The sequence below is a fragment of the Idiotropiscis lumnitzeri genome, chromosome 3, assembly GCF_059441095.1.
Source record: "Idiotropiscis lumnitzeri isolate Australia: NSW breed Sydney's pygmy pipehorse chromosome 3, RoL_Ilum_1.0, whole genome shotgun sequence".
NCBI lineage: Eukaryota > Metazoa > Chordata > Actinopteri > Syngnathiformes > Syngnathidae > Idiotropiscis > Idiotropiscis lumnitzeri.
Genome location: NC_142393.1, coordinates 30,778,344 through 30,790,446, shown reverse-complemented (window position 1 = coordinate 30,790,446; position 12,103 = coordinate 30,778,344). Strand labels below are relative to the sequence as shown.

At 48.1% G+C, this 12,103-nt stretch overlaps 1 protein-coding gene across 3 annotated transcripts in view; it reads left to right on the top strand.

Moving 5' to 3' along the window:
* The window catches only part of atf7a (activating transcription factor 7a), a 43,398-nt gene that overhangs the window by 11,164 nt on the left and 20,131 nt on the right, over positions 1 to 12,103 (top strand). For 2 of the 3 annotated variants that reach the window (XM_088291583.1, XM_088291582.1), the window contains exon 2: positions 11,559 to 11,630. In XM_088291583.1, the coding sequence (XP_088147709.1) occupies positions 11,583 to 11,630 (48 nt within the window). In that variant the 5' untranslated portion in view covers positions 11,559 to 11,582. Of the gene's footprint in view, positions 1 to 10,890; positions 11,631 to 12,103 lie in introns of those variants that run through there. The other variant, XM_088291581.1, reaches the window with a different exon arrangement.

The window sequence follows — 12,103 nt, the reverse complement described above, 5'->3', positions numbered from 1 at the left end:
TTATGTTTGAGTCTTAATTTTCATTTGTCATTCATCATTGTATTCATTAGTTCCCACTTTTACTATTACTTATTTTCATTTGTGTGTGATAAAACTAATTTAACAACCACACATGTAGTCAAATAGACTTCAGACGAGCGTATAAAAAAATTGTCATATCAGTATCTCCTTGGGTATTTTGAACTCAGCTGTCACTCACTCATCAATCTTTGTGAACGACCAATCAGCACCCATAGCCAGCGTCTGTCATGATCCGCGTCGGGCATGACAGGTTTTTGTTATAGTTTTTGTGTGCATGCTGTTGTGTTTTTGTTTTGATCAGCTGAGTAGGGGCGTTTCCCCTCAGCACCTCGTCCTCACCAGTCACGCACCTGCTCACCGTTAACGATCACACACCTGATCCCCATCTGCTCCCCTGATTACCGGACTATTTAAGCTTCCCATGCCATCAACCCAGTGTCGGGTCATTATCCCGTTTTGCTCCCTGTTGCCCCATTACGGACTTTCTCCACGCTCGCTTTTGATCACGTTCATGTACTTGTTATTGCTTTTCGCCCTCGCTCCCGTTCCTTTGTATTTTGTCTCAGTTTTTGTTATCGTCCTCGCACAAGTCTAGTCACGTTTAAGTTGTTTTTTGTTTTCGCACCCTGCCCCTTGGTTTGCCCATGTGCCCTGGTTTGCCCTTCGGTTGTCACTAATTAAAATCTCTTTGACGCCGCCGCACGGACAACCGCCCTCATCAGCCTGCCGACCAGCCCCGCACCGCGTCTGTGTCATTCCCTTCATCTCACGGTTACGTAATCGACGGTCTACCCGTAATTCCACCACACCTGATAATAGATTCGGATCACGACGACGATTTTGAGCACCATGCCCCTTCACCCACTGACTTTCTACTAGTTTCCGACACCATCGATGATTTTGAGCACTATGCCCCGCACGTTTTTGTCGACTCGGATCACGAGGACGATGCCGACTACATCTACAATCTGTTAGACGCTCAGCGCAACCCGGAGTCATTCAACACCAGTCACCTTCCTCCCCCCGAACAGTTCTTGACACCTTTTTCGTTTGAGTTTTTCGAGACCACCTCCCACTCTACCTCGCGCGCTTCACGTCCCAAATCTCGCAAGTCACGGTCACGGCGCACACCTCGTTCACCATCGGCTTCAGCACCTTGTCACGTCCCCCTTGCGTCTCACAGCTCACGTTCACCAGCACCAGTAGTCACGGTCCCTCATGTCTCCCGTTCCCCTGATTCCCTTTGGCGGCAGGCTGATAGGGATCAGGTCCCCCGCCTCGGCTGCGCCCGGCCCGACTGCTGCGCCCGGCCCGCGGCAGCCTCCTCGTCAGCTGCTGAGCCCCGTCCCGGCTCCTCGCCAGCTGCAGCCTCCCCTCCCGGCTCCTCGCCAGCTGCAGCGTCCCGTCCCGGCTCCTCGCCAGCTGCAGCGTCCCGTCCCGGCTCCTCGCCAGCTGCTAAGTCCCGTTCCGGTTCCCCGCCAGCGGCCGAGCCCCGTTCCGGCTCCTCGCCAGCTGCCGAGCCCCGTTCCGGCGCCTCGCCAGCGTCCCAAGTTCTCGTTCAGGCGGAGCACATCCCACGTCCGTCCCAAGTTCTCGTTCAGACGGAGCACATCCCGCGTCCGTCCCAAGTTCTCGTTCAGGCGGAGCACATCCCGCGTCCGTCCCAAGTTCTCGTTCAGACGGAGCACATCCCGCGTCCGTCCCAAGTTCATGTTCAGGCGGAGCACGTTGTGCGTCCGTCCCCAGTTCACGTTCAGGCGGAGCACGTCCTGCGTTCGTCCCAAGTTCTCGTTCAGGCGGAGCACGTCCTGCGTTCGTCCCAAGTTCTCGTTCAGGCGGAGCACATCCCGCGTCCGTCCCAACTTCACGTTCAGGCGGAGCACGCTTTGCGTCCGTCCCCTGTTCCCGTACTTGCGGAGCCTGTATGGCGTCCGCCCCAAGCCCTAGTTCAAGCGGAGCACGCCTTGCTTCCGCCCCGGGCTCACGTTTCGGCAGAGCACGTCCTGCTTCCGTCCCAAATTCCCGTTCCGGCGCAGCACGCCCTGCGTCCGCCCCTAGTCCACGTTCCAGCTCCCGACCCAAGCTCACGTTTCGGCAGAGCCCGGCCCGCAGCCGTCTCTCCCGGTTCCTGCTCCCGCGGTGGACGACGATCCGCCGCCACCCCCCGTTCCGGCACCAGAGGTGGTCAATGACATGCCGCCGCCTCTCGCCGCTGCCCCGGGGGTGTCAGAGGAACCACCGTCACGTCTCGCCCCGGTCTCGGCAACGTCCGGCGATCCGCCACCGCTCCAGGTTCCTGCCTCGGCGGTGGACGACGACCAGCCGCCTGCCGTATCTGACTCAGCGGCGACCGACGAAGCGCTGCCGCTCCCGGTTCCGGTGCCCGCGATGGACGATGGTCCGCCGCCGCGTCTCGCCTCAGCCTCGGCGGCATCCGACGACCCGTCGCCACTGCTCGTCTTGGCCCCGGCAGCGCTCGACGACCCACGGCCGCTCCTGGCTCCTGCTTTGGCGGCGCTCGACGATCTGCCGTTACTCCAGGTTCCGGTCGCGGCGGCGCCCGAAGGTCCGTCGCCGTCCCACGTTCCTGTCTCGGCGGCGCCCGACGGTCCGTCGCCGCTCCAAGTTCCGGTCCCGGCGGGCCTCGACGACCAGCCGCCGCGCCAAGCTCCTATCTCGGCGGCGCTCGACGATCAACCGCCGTTCCACGTTCCTGTCTCGGCGGGGTTCGACGACCAGCCGCTGCTCCATGTTCCTGTCTCGGCGGGGTTTGACGACCAGCCGCCGCTCCACGTTCCTGTCTCGGCGGGGCTCGACGACCAGCCGCCGCTCCACGTTCCTGTCTCGGCGGGGCTCGACGACCAGCCGCCGCTCCACGTTCCTGTCTCGGCGGGGTTCGACGACCAGCCGCCGCTCCACGTTCCTGTCTCGGCGGGGTTCGACGACCAGCCGCCGCTCCACGTCCCTGTCTCGGCGGGGCTCGACGACCAGCCGCCGCTCCACGTCCCTGTCTCGGCGGGGTTCGACGACCAGCCGCCGCTCCACGTCCCTGTCTCGGCGGGGTTCGACGACCAGCCGCCGCTCCACGTCCCTGTCTCGGCGGGGCTCGACGACCAGCCGCCGCTCCACGTCCCTGTCTCGGCGGGGCTCGATGAGCAGCCGCCGCTCCACGTTCCTGTGTCGGCGACACTCGACGACTCGTCGCCGCTCCACGTTCCGGTCTCGGCTGCATCTGGTTCGTCACCGCTCCAAGTTCCTGCCTCGACGGCGGTTGACGACCCACCGCCGCTTCTCGTCCCTGTTCCGGCGGGGTCCGACGACTCGCCGCCGCTCCAGGCTCCTGCCTCTGCTGCTCCCGGGGTCCCGCCGCCGCTCCTCGTCTCGGCCTCGTCAGCGAACTCCATCTGGCGTTCGGGCCCCCCCCAGACGTCCGCCTGAAGGGCCACGATTGGATTTATTGGTCTGGCCACCTGCACGTCCGCCGGAGTGGCCACGGCGGTTCTTGCAGGGCTGGCCACCCGGACGGCCGCCTGAAGGACCACGAAAGGACTCGCTGGTCTGGCCTCCCGGACATCTGCCAGACCGGTCTCGTATCGGGGTGGTGGTCCCACCTCCCGACCCCTTCCGCCCACCGTCGTTTTTGGACATGGGGTTCTTTTTGTTAATTTGTTTTTGGGACGTCTGGAATCCGTCCCTTGAGAGGGGGGTACTGTCATGATCCGCATCGGGCATGACAGGTTTTTTTTATTGTTTTTGTGTGCATGCTGTTGTGTTTTTGTTTTGATCAGCTGAGTAGGGGCGTTTCCCCTCAGCACCTCGTCCTCACCAGTCACGCACCTGGTCACCGTTAACGATCACACACCTGATCCCCTTCTGCTCCCCTGATTACCGGACTATTTAAGCTTCCCTTGCCATCAACCCAGTGTCGGGTCATTATCCCGTTTTGCTCCCTGTTGCCCCATTACGGACTTTCTCGACTCTCGCTTTTGATCACGTTCATGTACTTGTTATTGCTTTTCGCCCTCGCTCCCGCTCCCGTTCCTTTGTATTTTGTCTCGGTTTTTGTTATCGTCCTCACACAAGTCTAGTCACGTTTAAGTTGTTTTTTGTTTTCGCACCCTGCCCCTTGGTTTGTCCATGTGCCCTGGTTTGCCCTTCGGTTGTCACTCATTAAAATCCCTTTAAGTTACCCTTATCCCTGCCTCCTCGCATTTTGGGTCCACCTCCTTCTCGCCGTACGGCGATTGCATCACCTCCTCTTCCTCGCCATACGGCGGCCCGCGACAGAGTCAGGCGGGGGATGTTCTTGGCTGAACGTACTGCCTTTCACCAACTCAGTGAGCGAATGTGACGTGTTGTCACTTCCTGTTCAAGAACGACTCGATGAGAACGTGTCGTCACTTTACGTTCACGAATGACTCGGTTAAAGAACAAACTCGTGAGGAAATGTCGTCACTTCCTGTTATTGAACGAGTCGGTCAGAGAACAAACGACTCGTTGACAGAACGTGTCGTCACTTTCCGTTCATGAATAATTTGGTCAGAGAAGGAATGACTCAGTGACAGAACGTGTCGTCACTTCCCGTTCGACAGCAGGTCAGTGAGTGAACGTACTGTACTGCCATTCTCGTTGTACATTACGGCTGCAATGTTTTTGATATAGCAATGATAATCCAAACACGCCAATTATAGTAAGTGCAACATTAGTGTTGGACAATTTCTTAAATTATTTTTTAAAATTATTTTGGGGATTAACTCCATTCACGCCCTCAGGGGGGCTGTGAGAAGTTGAACAATTCGGTGAATGACTCTTTTGGACAAATCTTTTTGATGAACGGATTCTATCACTTAAAATAACTGTTATGCCCATCACTAGTTACAAGTGAGAACTTTGAACAATACTTTGATAGTATAACAATTACTGTATTTTCACAACCATAAAGCACATTTTAAAGTCCCAACTCATCCCCAAAGTAAACAGAGCAACCTATCATGCAAAGCACTTTGTCTTAGATTTGTACGTCTTACTCTCCTGACCAATGCACACCACTCATGACATCTTTCTAACCAGCCACCTGATTGGCTGAGGCTGAAGGACTCCCAGAATGCTTTGCACTACATGTCTTGTAATTTTATTTCTTTGTTCCTTGTTGCTTGTCTGCTGTTCAGTTGATGTTGGGCGATAGTTTTGGTTTTGTTTTAAAGCTGTGACTGTAAGGAGTGTGATCACTAGTGACATCCCTCCCCCGACAGGGAAGGATCACATACTGTTAATGTTAATGTGTCTTACCTACTATTGATTTAGTTGTCCCAAAAATGGCCCTCGCACCGGGTGAGCTGCTAATGTCATGTGACTAACTCCATCTTGCTGTGTCTGAGCTGCTTGCTAGATATTGCAACGCTGGTGGATGGAGCAGGACTCTCCAAGCGCAGACACGAGAAAATAGGTGATACAAAGATATTTATTAATAATTAGAATAGGCAATCTCCAATATACAATCGTGAACTAGCCGGGGCTATCGGCTATAGCAACTATGAAAAATAACTAACGACGAGGGAAAACAGAAAGCGCTGGTGGGGATTCACACCAGGACGCAAAAGGCAATACGGAGGAACGAAAAGCGCCTGCAAAAGGCAAGAGAAAGAAACAACGCAAATAGCTTACCGCACAAGGATAAGAGGAGGATTCCTTACCAATCAGGTCAGTGATAAACAGAAAGCGCACCGAGCAATAGCTGGCGAAGACGAAAACACAAAAACGCAGTAACAAGATACACATTAACAATAGAGCGAACTAGAACGTGGAACATGAACATGAGCGATGTGGGCTAACGATCCGACGCTGGGGAGTCAATGTAAGTGTCTTAAATAGTGCGTGCAATCAGTGTGTGAATAGGAGTCCGGTGTGGAGCTGGTGGGCGTGTCTCGCAGCTGCTGATGGCCCGGCCCGAGACGATCGCTGGAGGAACGCCCACACAGCTGTCAAAACAAAAGACACATGGCATGACAGACACGGATCGTGACAGCTTTAGTGCTGAAGCATTTCTTGAAGTGCTTGCGCCCAATAATATGATGCGCCAATTGTATGTGCTTAATTTGCTAAAAGCACACTCAACTGAGACTGTCTGTTAGTATGGTGCACTCTATGAAAATATGTAACTTAACAGGATTTTGCCCATCCAGTGGACATAAAGGGAAATGCACTCATTGTCAGTATGTAAATAAAGCAAATAAGTAAGTTTTTTATTGACGAAGTACAATGTCGACATTTATTTAGACTGGATTACATATTTCTTAGTACATCATTTGGACAAAATGTTGTTCATAATGCCTTAATTGATGAATGGTAAAAGTTTGCTGAATACCTGCACTCGGGTCCTAGACTTAAAAAAATTTTGAAATTGTGTTTTTACTTTTTTGGATGTGGATTTCATCAATTTAATTTCCTAACTCATTAGCTGCCAGCCTAGGTAAAATGAATGTACTTTTGGGCTTCTATACCCACCAATGGCCAGTGAATGAGTAAATGTAATTATTAAATGGAATTCATATGAGGTCAAACGTAAGAATGCGACCCTTTTGTAAATGCGATTCATAAAGGGTGGTGAGGTTATGAGCCCAAGCCTTAAAGTCTTGATGTGGGAGTTGTATTTTTGCAGATACTTTAATTTATACATTTACATGTTTTGTGTGGGCGGCACGTTGTAAGACTGGTTAGCACGATGGGTTCACAGTACAGAGGTTGTGGTAGGGCTGGGCGATATGACCTAAAATCAATATCGCGATAAATTGGGCAATTTTACCTCGATAACGATAAATGCATGATAAATTCCCCCTGAGGACCAAAATCAAAATAAATGCAGAAAATGCATATTAACTGCTTTTTTTATTGACCAACTGGTACACATTACTTTCAATGAAAAATAGAAGTACAAAAATCATTTGAATAAACATTCAAAATAGCTTGCTTTGCATGACTTGAACAATGTCACAAAGAACAGGAAAAAAAGGGTACCTCTCACAAAATCTTTTCCTGCAAATAGATTGTGCCGAGATGGTGTAATGCCATTTGCAAATGCTTAGATTTGTGTAAAGGTATCTTGTAAACAATATAAATAATGCCATGTGCAAAGGCACTAGTCGCCTGTAAACAAAATGCTAAATAAAATGAAAAAAAAAAAATCAATGGAATGCCAGTGCCAAACAAACGCGTGTGCTTCATCAGTAAAATGTGCCGTCTCGAGTACTCCGGTGCGCAGTCGCCACTTGTCGTCTATGTACTGCACATTTCAGGCTCAAACAGGGATGCATGTTGCGACTCGACCACAAGTCGGATGTGGATGCAAAATGCTCGACATGTCTCCGCTCCCGTCCCGATGTTGTCCATATCGGGAAGTGCTGTTTGCGGCAAATATTTTCGTACCTCTTGTCGGCTACGTTCCTGAGGCGTTTAAATCCTGTGCGCTCCACTGTAACTTCAGGAGCTCTATCTTTAGCTATGTGCTAGGCTATCCCGTCCACCACTGAGACGTTCTCTCGTATGGTTTCGCCTCCGTTAGTGGGCTGTTGTCACTTGTCCAACCTTGCTTCTCACTTTGAACTTTTAGCACAAGCTCCAAGTCAACAGCATGGTTGTGTTGTGGGTGGTGAAAAAGAAAAGGTTGGACGCGCTGTTTCAGGTGCTTACGACGCACTTTGTAGTTCATGTTCTTTTGCGCAAACATCGTCTTTATGGAACCCAAAACATTTCCAAACGACAGATGTCGAATTTCATTTTGGGACAAGCGCGACAAGACCAATTTCAACTAACGTTACTTCGTCTTTAGCCGTGTCAGCCGCTTCTGAATTTGAATCGCCAGCTACGAACGCGTCTTCTGTTTACATTCTTCTACAGCGCCTGAGTCACGTGACTACATGCGCTGGAGCAGACTTAAAGAGGCATGAACATTGCCGCAGACAGAAAAGACTTTCCTTTTTCATTTTTTTTTTTAGACACCGAATTTACCGACATGGGCAAAATTATGTCGGTCATTCTAATAAATTTCGGTAACGGTAAATTTTCGGTTAATCGCCCAGCCCTAGGTTGTGGGTTCGATTCCTGCGTGGGTTTCCTCCAGGTACTCCGGTTTCCTCCCACATTCCAAAATCATGCATGGCAGGTTGATTGGACACTCTAAATTTCCCCTAGGTATGAGTGTGAGCGCGGATGGTTGTTTGTCAATGTGTGCCCTGTGATTGGCTGGTAACCAGTTCAGGGTGTACCCCGCCTACCCGAAGACAGCTGGGATATGCTCCAGCACCCCCCGCGACCCTGTTGAGGACAAGCGGTACAGATAAGGATGGATGGAAGTTTTGTGTGTTGTAATTTGAGCTCTTTTTTTTTTTTGCTTCAAGATCCCTTGTATTTTTGCGCAACAACTTGTGCACTTTTTTGCTCTGCCCATTTGAGATAATGTTATGACAGTTAAATATTGGCAATATTTTCTTTCCCCCTAATTCATTGATTAATCTAAGAGATAATCAACAGATTAATTATTCAAATAATGGTTATTCACAGCCCTAAACAGAAGCACTTTGGCATGGTTAACTTGAGTTAGCAACAGAGTCCAAACTTTTGGGCGGATTTCAACCATAATACTTACAATGCAATGCAAACATTTCTATACCACCAAGCTGTCCTAGCACACACAGGTTACAGTGTGTTTGATGCTATACTATACAATACAATACAATACAACTTTATTTATATTGTGCATTTCACAACAGCTGGAGCTGTAACAAAGCACTTTACATACAGTGTAATATAAATTAGCAGAGAATTAGCATACAAATTAAAACACAAACACACAATAGATACCAGAAGAACAGCAGTTTCAAAAATGGACAGAGAGAGGGCTTGCCTAACATTTAATGGGAGGTTGTTCCATAGGGAAGGACCGGCAACAGAAAAGCCGCGATCTGCGCTTAGTCCTCGGCGGCCCCAGCAGCATTTGGTCCACTAACCTGAGGTAGCGGGCAGGTGCGTAGGGGTGGAGGAGCTCAGAGAGGTACGCTGGGGCGAAGCCATTTAAAGATTTGAAGATGAACAGAAGTATCTTAAAGCGATCTCAAGTGCACTGGGAGCCAGTGAAGGGAGGCTAAGATTGGGGTTATGTGATCCGTCTTCAAAGATCCAGTTACAAGACAAGCAGCAGCATTTTGCACCATCATTGTAATAGCGATGTCATGTTTGGTCAAGCAAACGTATTTCATTATCTCCTATGCATTAAGGAGGCATTAGTCGATGAACTCTTGTTTATTAACAACTGAAGCGCAGTTACTGTATGTAGTAGTGATGCACACACATCAGCACAGATGCTCGTTGTCTTTGGCCCCCACGCTTGCAAACAGAGTGATGCGTTCAAGAACGCAGAAACAGGAGTACTCAAAGTTACAGAACTTGACATTTTAGGCAACCCCTCAATGACAAGACATTCATTACACAGTTCAGCTCATGACAGCTCGAAAAAATAGGTCCCTCCTGATTTAAAAAAAAAAATGTTTCATTTCCTATTTCAGGTGCATAAAATTTATTTCGGAGATCAATTTAATACTGATTAAATCATTGATACTAGTGAAGAAAAGCTAGACTTTTGGGATAATTAAAGGCTTCATAAAAAACTAAATTCAAAACAAATAAAAGTGTTCATTTTAGTTTCTTTACCGCAGTGCTTTTTCCTAATCTTCATCTGTTTTTACAATCTACTATTATATTTAAAAAATTATGCTTGAGAAAAGTGAAATGTTTAAGTGTTTTTTTTTGGATATATAGATTGTTTCATAGTATTTGTAGTGCAACTCTGCATAGTGCATAGTTTTTCCGTACATTTTTAAATGCACTAAACATTTACAGCATAAAAATTTGTACCCTAATGTAGGGCTGTGCAATTAATCAAAATTCAATTACAATTACGTTTATTACACTCAACGTATACAAAATTGGCATAGTTTTGTTAAAAAAAAAGTATATTATTTTATATATAAAAGATTGGGAAAATAGTTCTGATTTTACAATCTCTAATACTAAAGTGAGTATACTTGAGTTCATAATTTGGGCGTTCTATTGAAATTGTTTATTAAGATGTTAGAACAGTTGTATGGCAATCTATAAGTGTATCGCTGTGTAAGTGTAAACTCCAATGCAGTCTGTTTGTTTTCAAGGAAACCGTACCAAATGTAGATATTTGCACCTTATTTTAAATTTTAAGATAACACAAATTTGATTTGACTTAATATTGTTTTCTATTTATACAAAAATCGTTTGAATAATCGTTATTTTAATTATTACTAAAAAAAAAATCTTGATTGTTTTTCTCATAATCGAGCAGCCCTACCTTAACAAATCAAAGCTGTAAGCCAACGACAGTTATATAAGAACAGCTATTTGCTGGTGCAACATGCTGAGATTTATATATGATCCGATTAATCGACCAATCATGATGAGTTGATCGTTGCACCAGGTGCCGGTAACAGGACCCGTGTTAAACTGAGATTATGCGACGCTAAAAAATGGTTCGGTCCAGGTTTATTTTTGGACCTGTATTTAAACAAATCTAATAAAAAAACATTTATATACATATTTTGTCTTAAAGGGATCTGACACCTTGACAGACATTCGGATTTAGATCACTAAATCACATAACACAGACATGCTATGACCTGATTAGTTGATTGGAATAATTATTAATTGCAGCCCTATTCCTTCTATTAAAGAGGTGCACTATAAATGCATTGGCATTTTCATTTCAATTAGATTTGGGATTTTAAGAAATATCTCCCTCCCAAAAAACAAAATGTAATTAGAAATAGTTAAGTAGTAACAGAAACACAAGACACACATTTTGAATTTTTATAGCAGCCTTCGATTTACTCATGTTTCACTTTTTGCTACGACAAATGAGGCTGTCACTGGTTTTTGTCAACTTATTTTAACTCGCACTCTTGTATAATTTTTGCTGGCATACACAGAGGGAAGTCATCATGAAAGTTGCAGGCAAACAGTGCTGCTTAAGCAGAGGAATGCTCAAAGGGCACCGCTACAGTAGCCAGGAAGGCGACTCGCATCTCTCCACAAACTAGGAGCTATTTGTACATTTTGTCTGCAGCGCGATATGAAACATGCCCCAAGTCCTCACCGATGAACAATCCAGCCTTTGTGCCCTCTGTCATTTAGGAAAAAAAAACATTTAAGTTCTTCTGCCTGTACTACCAGTGAGTTGTCAGAGAAGTACGAGTTGGAGAAAAAAAAGCGAGGGAAGGCGGGGTTACAAAGCGAACGGGACAGAAGATGAGAAAGTGAGATGTTGCTAGCTGGCTCGTTATTGGCTGAGCAGAAGCCCCCTCGTGTGGAGGAAATCTCACCAGAGAAACTTGCTCTCGCTGCCTTGGTGTGTGTTTTCCTCCTCGTCAGGGCTTGTTTTAAATAGCTTTCTGCTCGCACCCACGGCGCATCAAGCGAGAAACCACCAAGTCATGTTCTCCTCTTTTCCTCTCCCACAGCTGCATTGCAAGCTCTTTGCAAAAATGGGCGACGACCGACCTTTTGTGTGCCACGCTCCCGGCTGTGGACAGGTGAGTCTGCTCTCCTGTGCTTTATACATTTGTGTGGATGCAAAGACGCGACGGTCGCGTCTCCTCCAGCGGTGAGTCATGCAGGAAGCTCCTGTGAGTAGTCAGATTATTGACCAGTCTTGTTGCAACCTGCCGCTGCTGTCCCCGAGCGGCTGCAGTCACAGGTTGCAGCTGTGGCTGCCGGTGACTCACACGCCGGTCCCGATTTCCCCGCAACTCCAAATGTCTGCTAGAATTTCAAGGGATTCCAAAGGAGATGTTTTATCGCTGATTTGATGAGGGGTTGGCTTTCCTGAGCTAACTGATTTGTGTGTTCAAGAAACATTGAGGATTCAGGACACACTTCGGGACATCCATCCTCTTGACATGCTCCTGTGATGTAAACATCTTTATTCAGTGAGCTTGTTTGATGGCAGCATTTGGTGTGCAGCTGTGGAACCCAGATGAATGGCTGCCCTTGGTTGTCAGTTGTT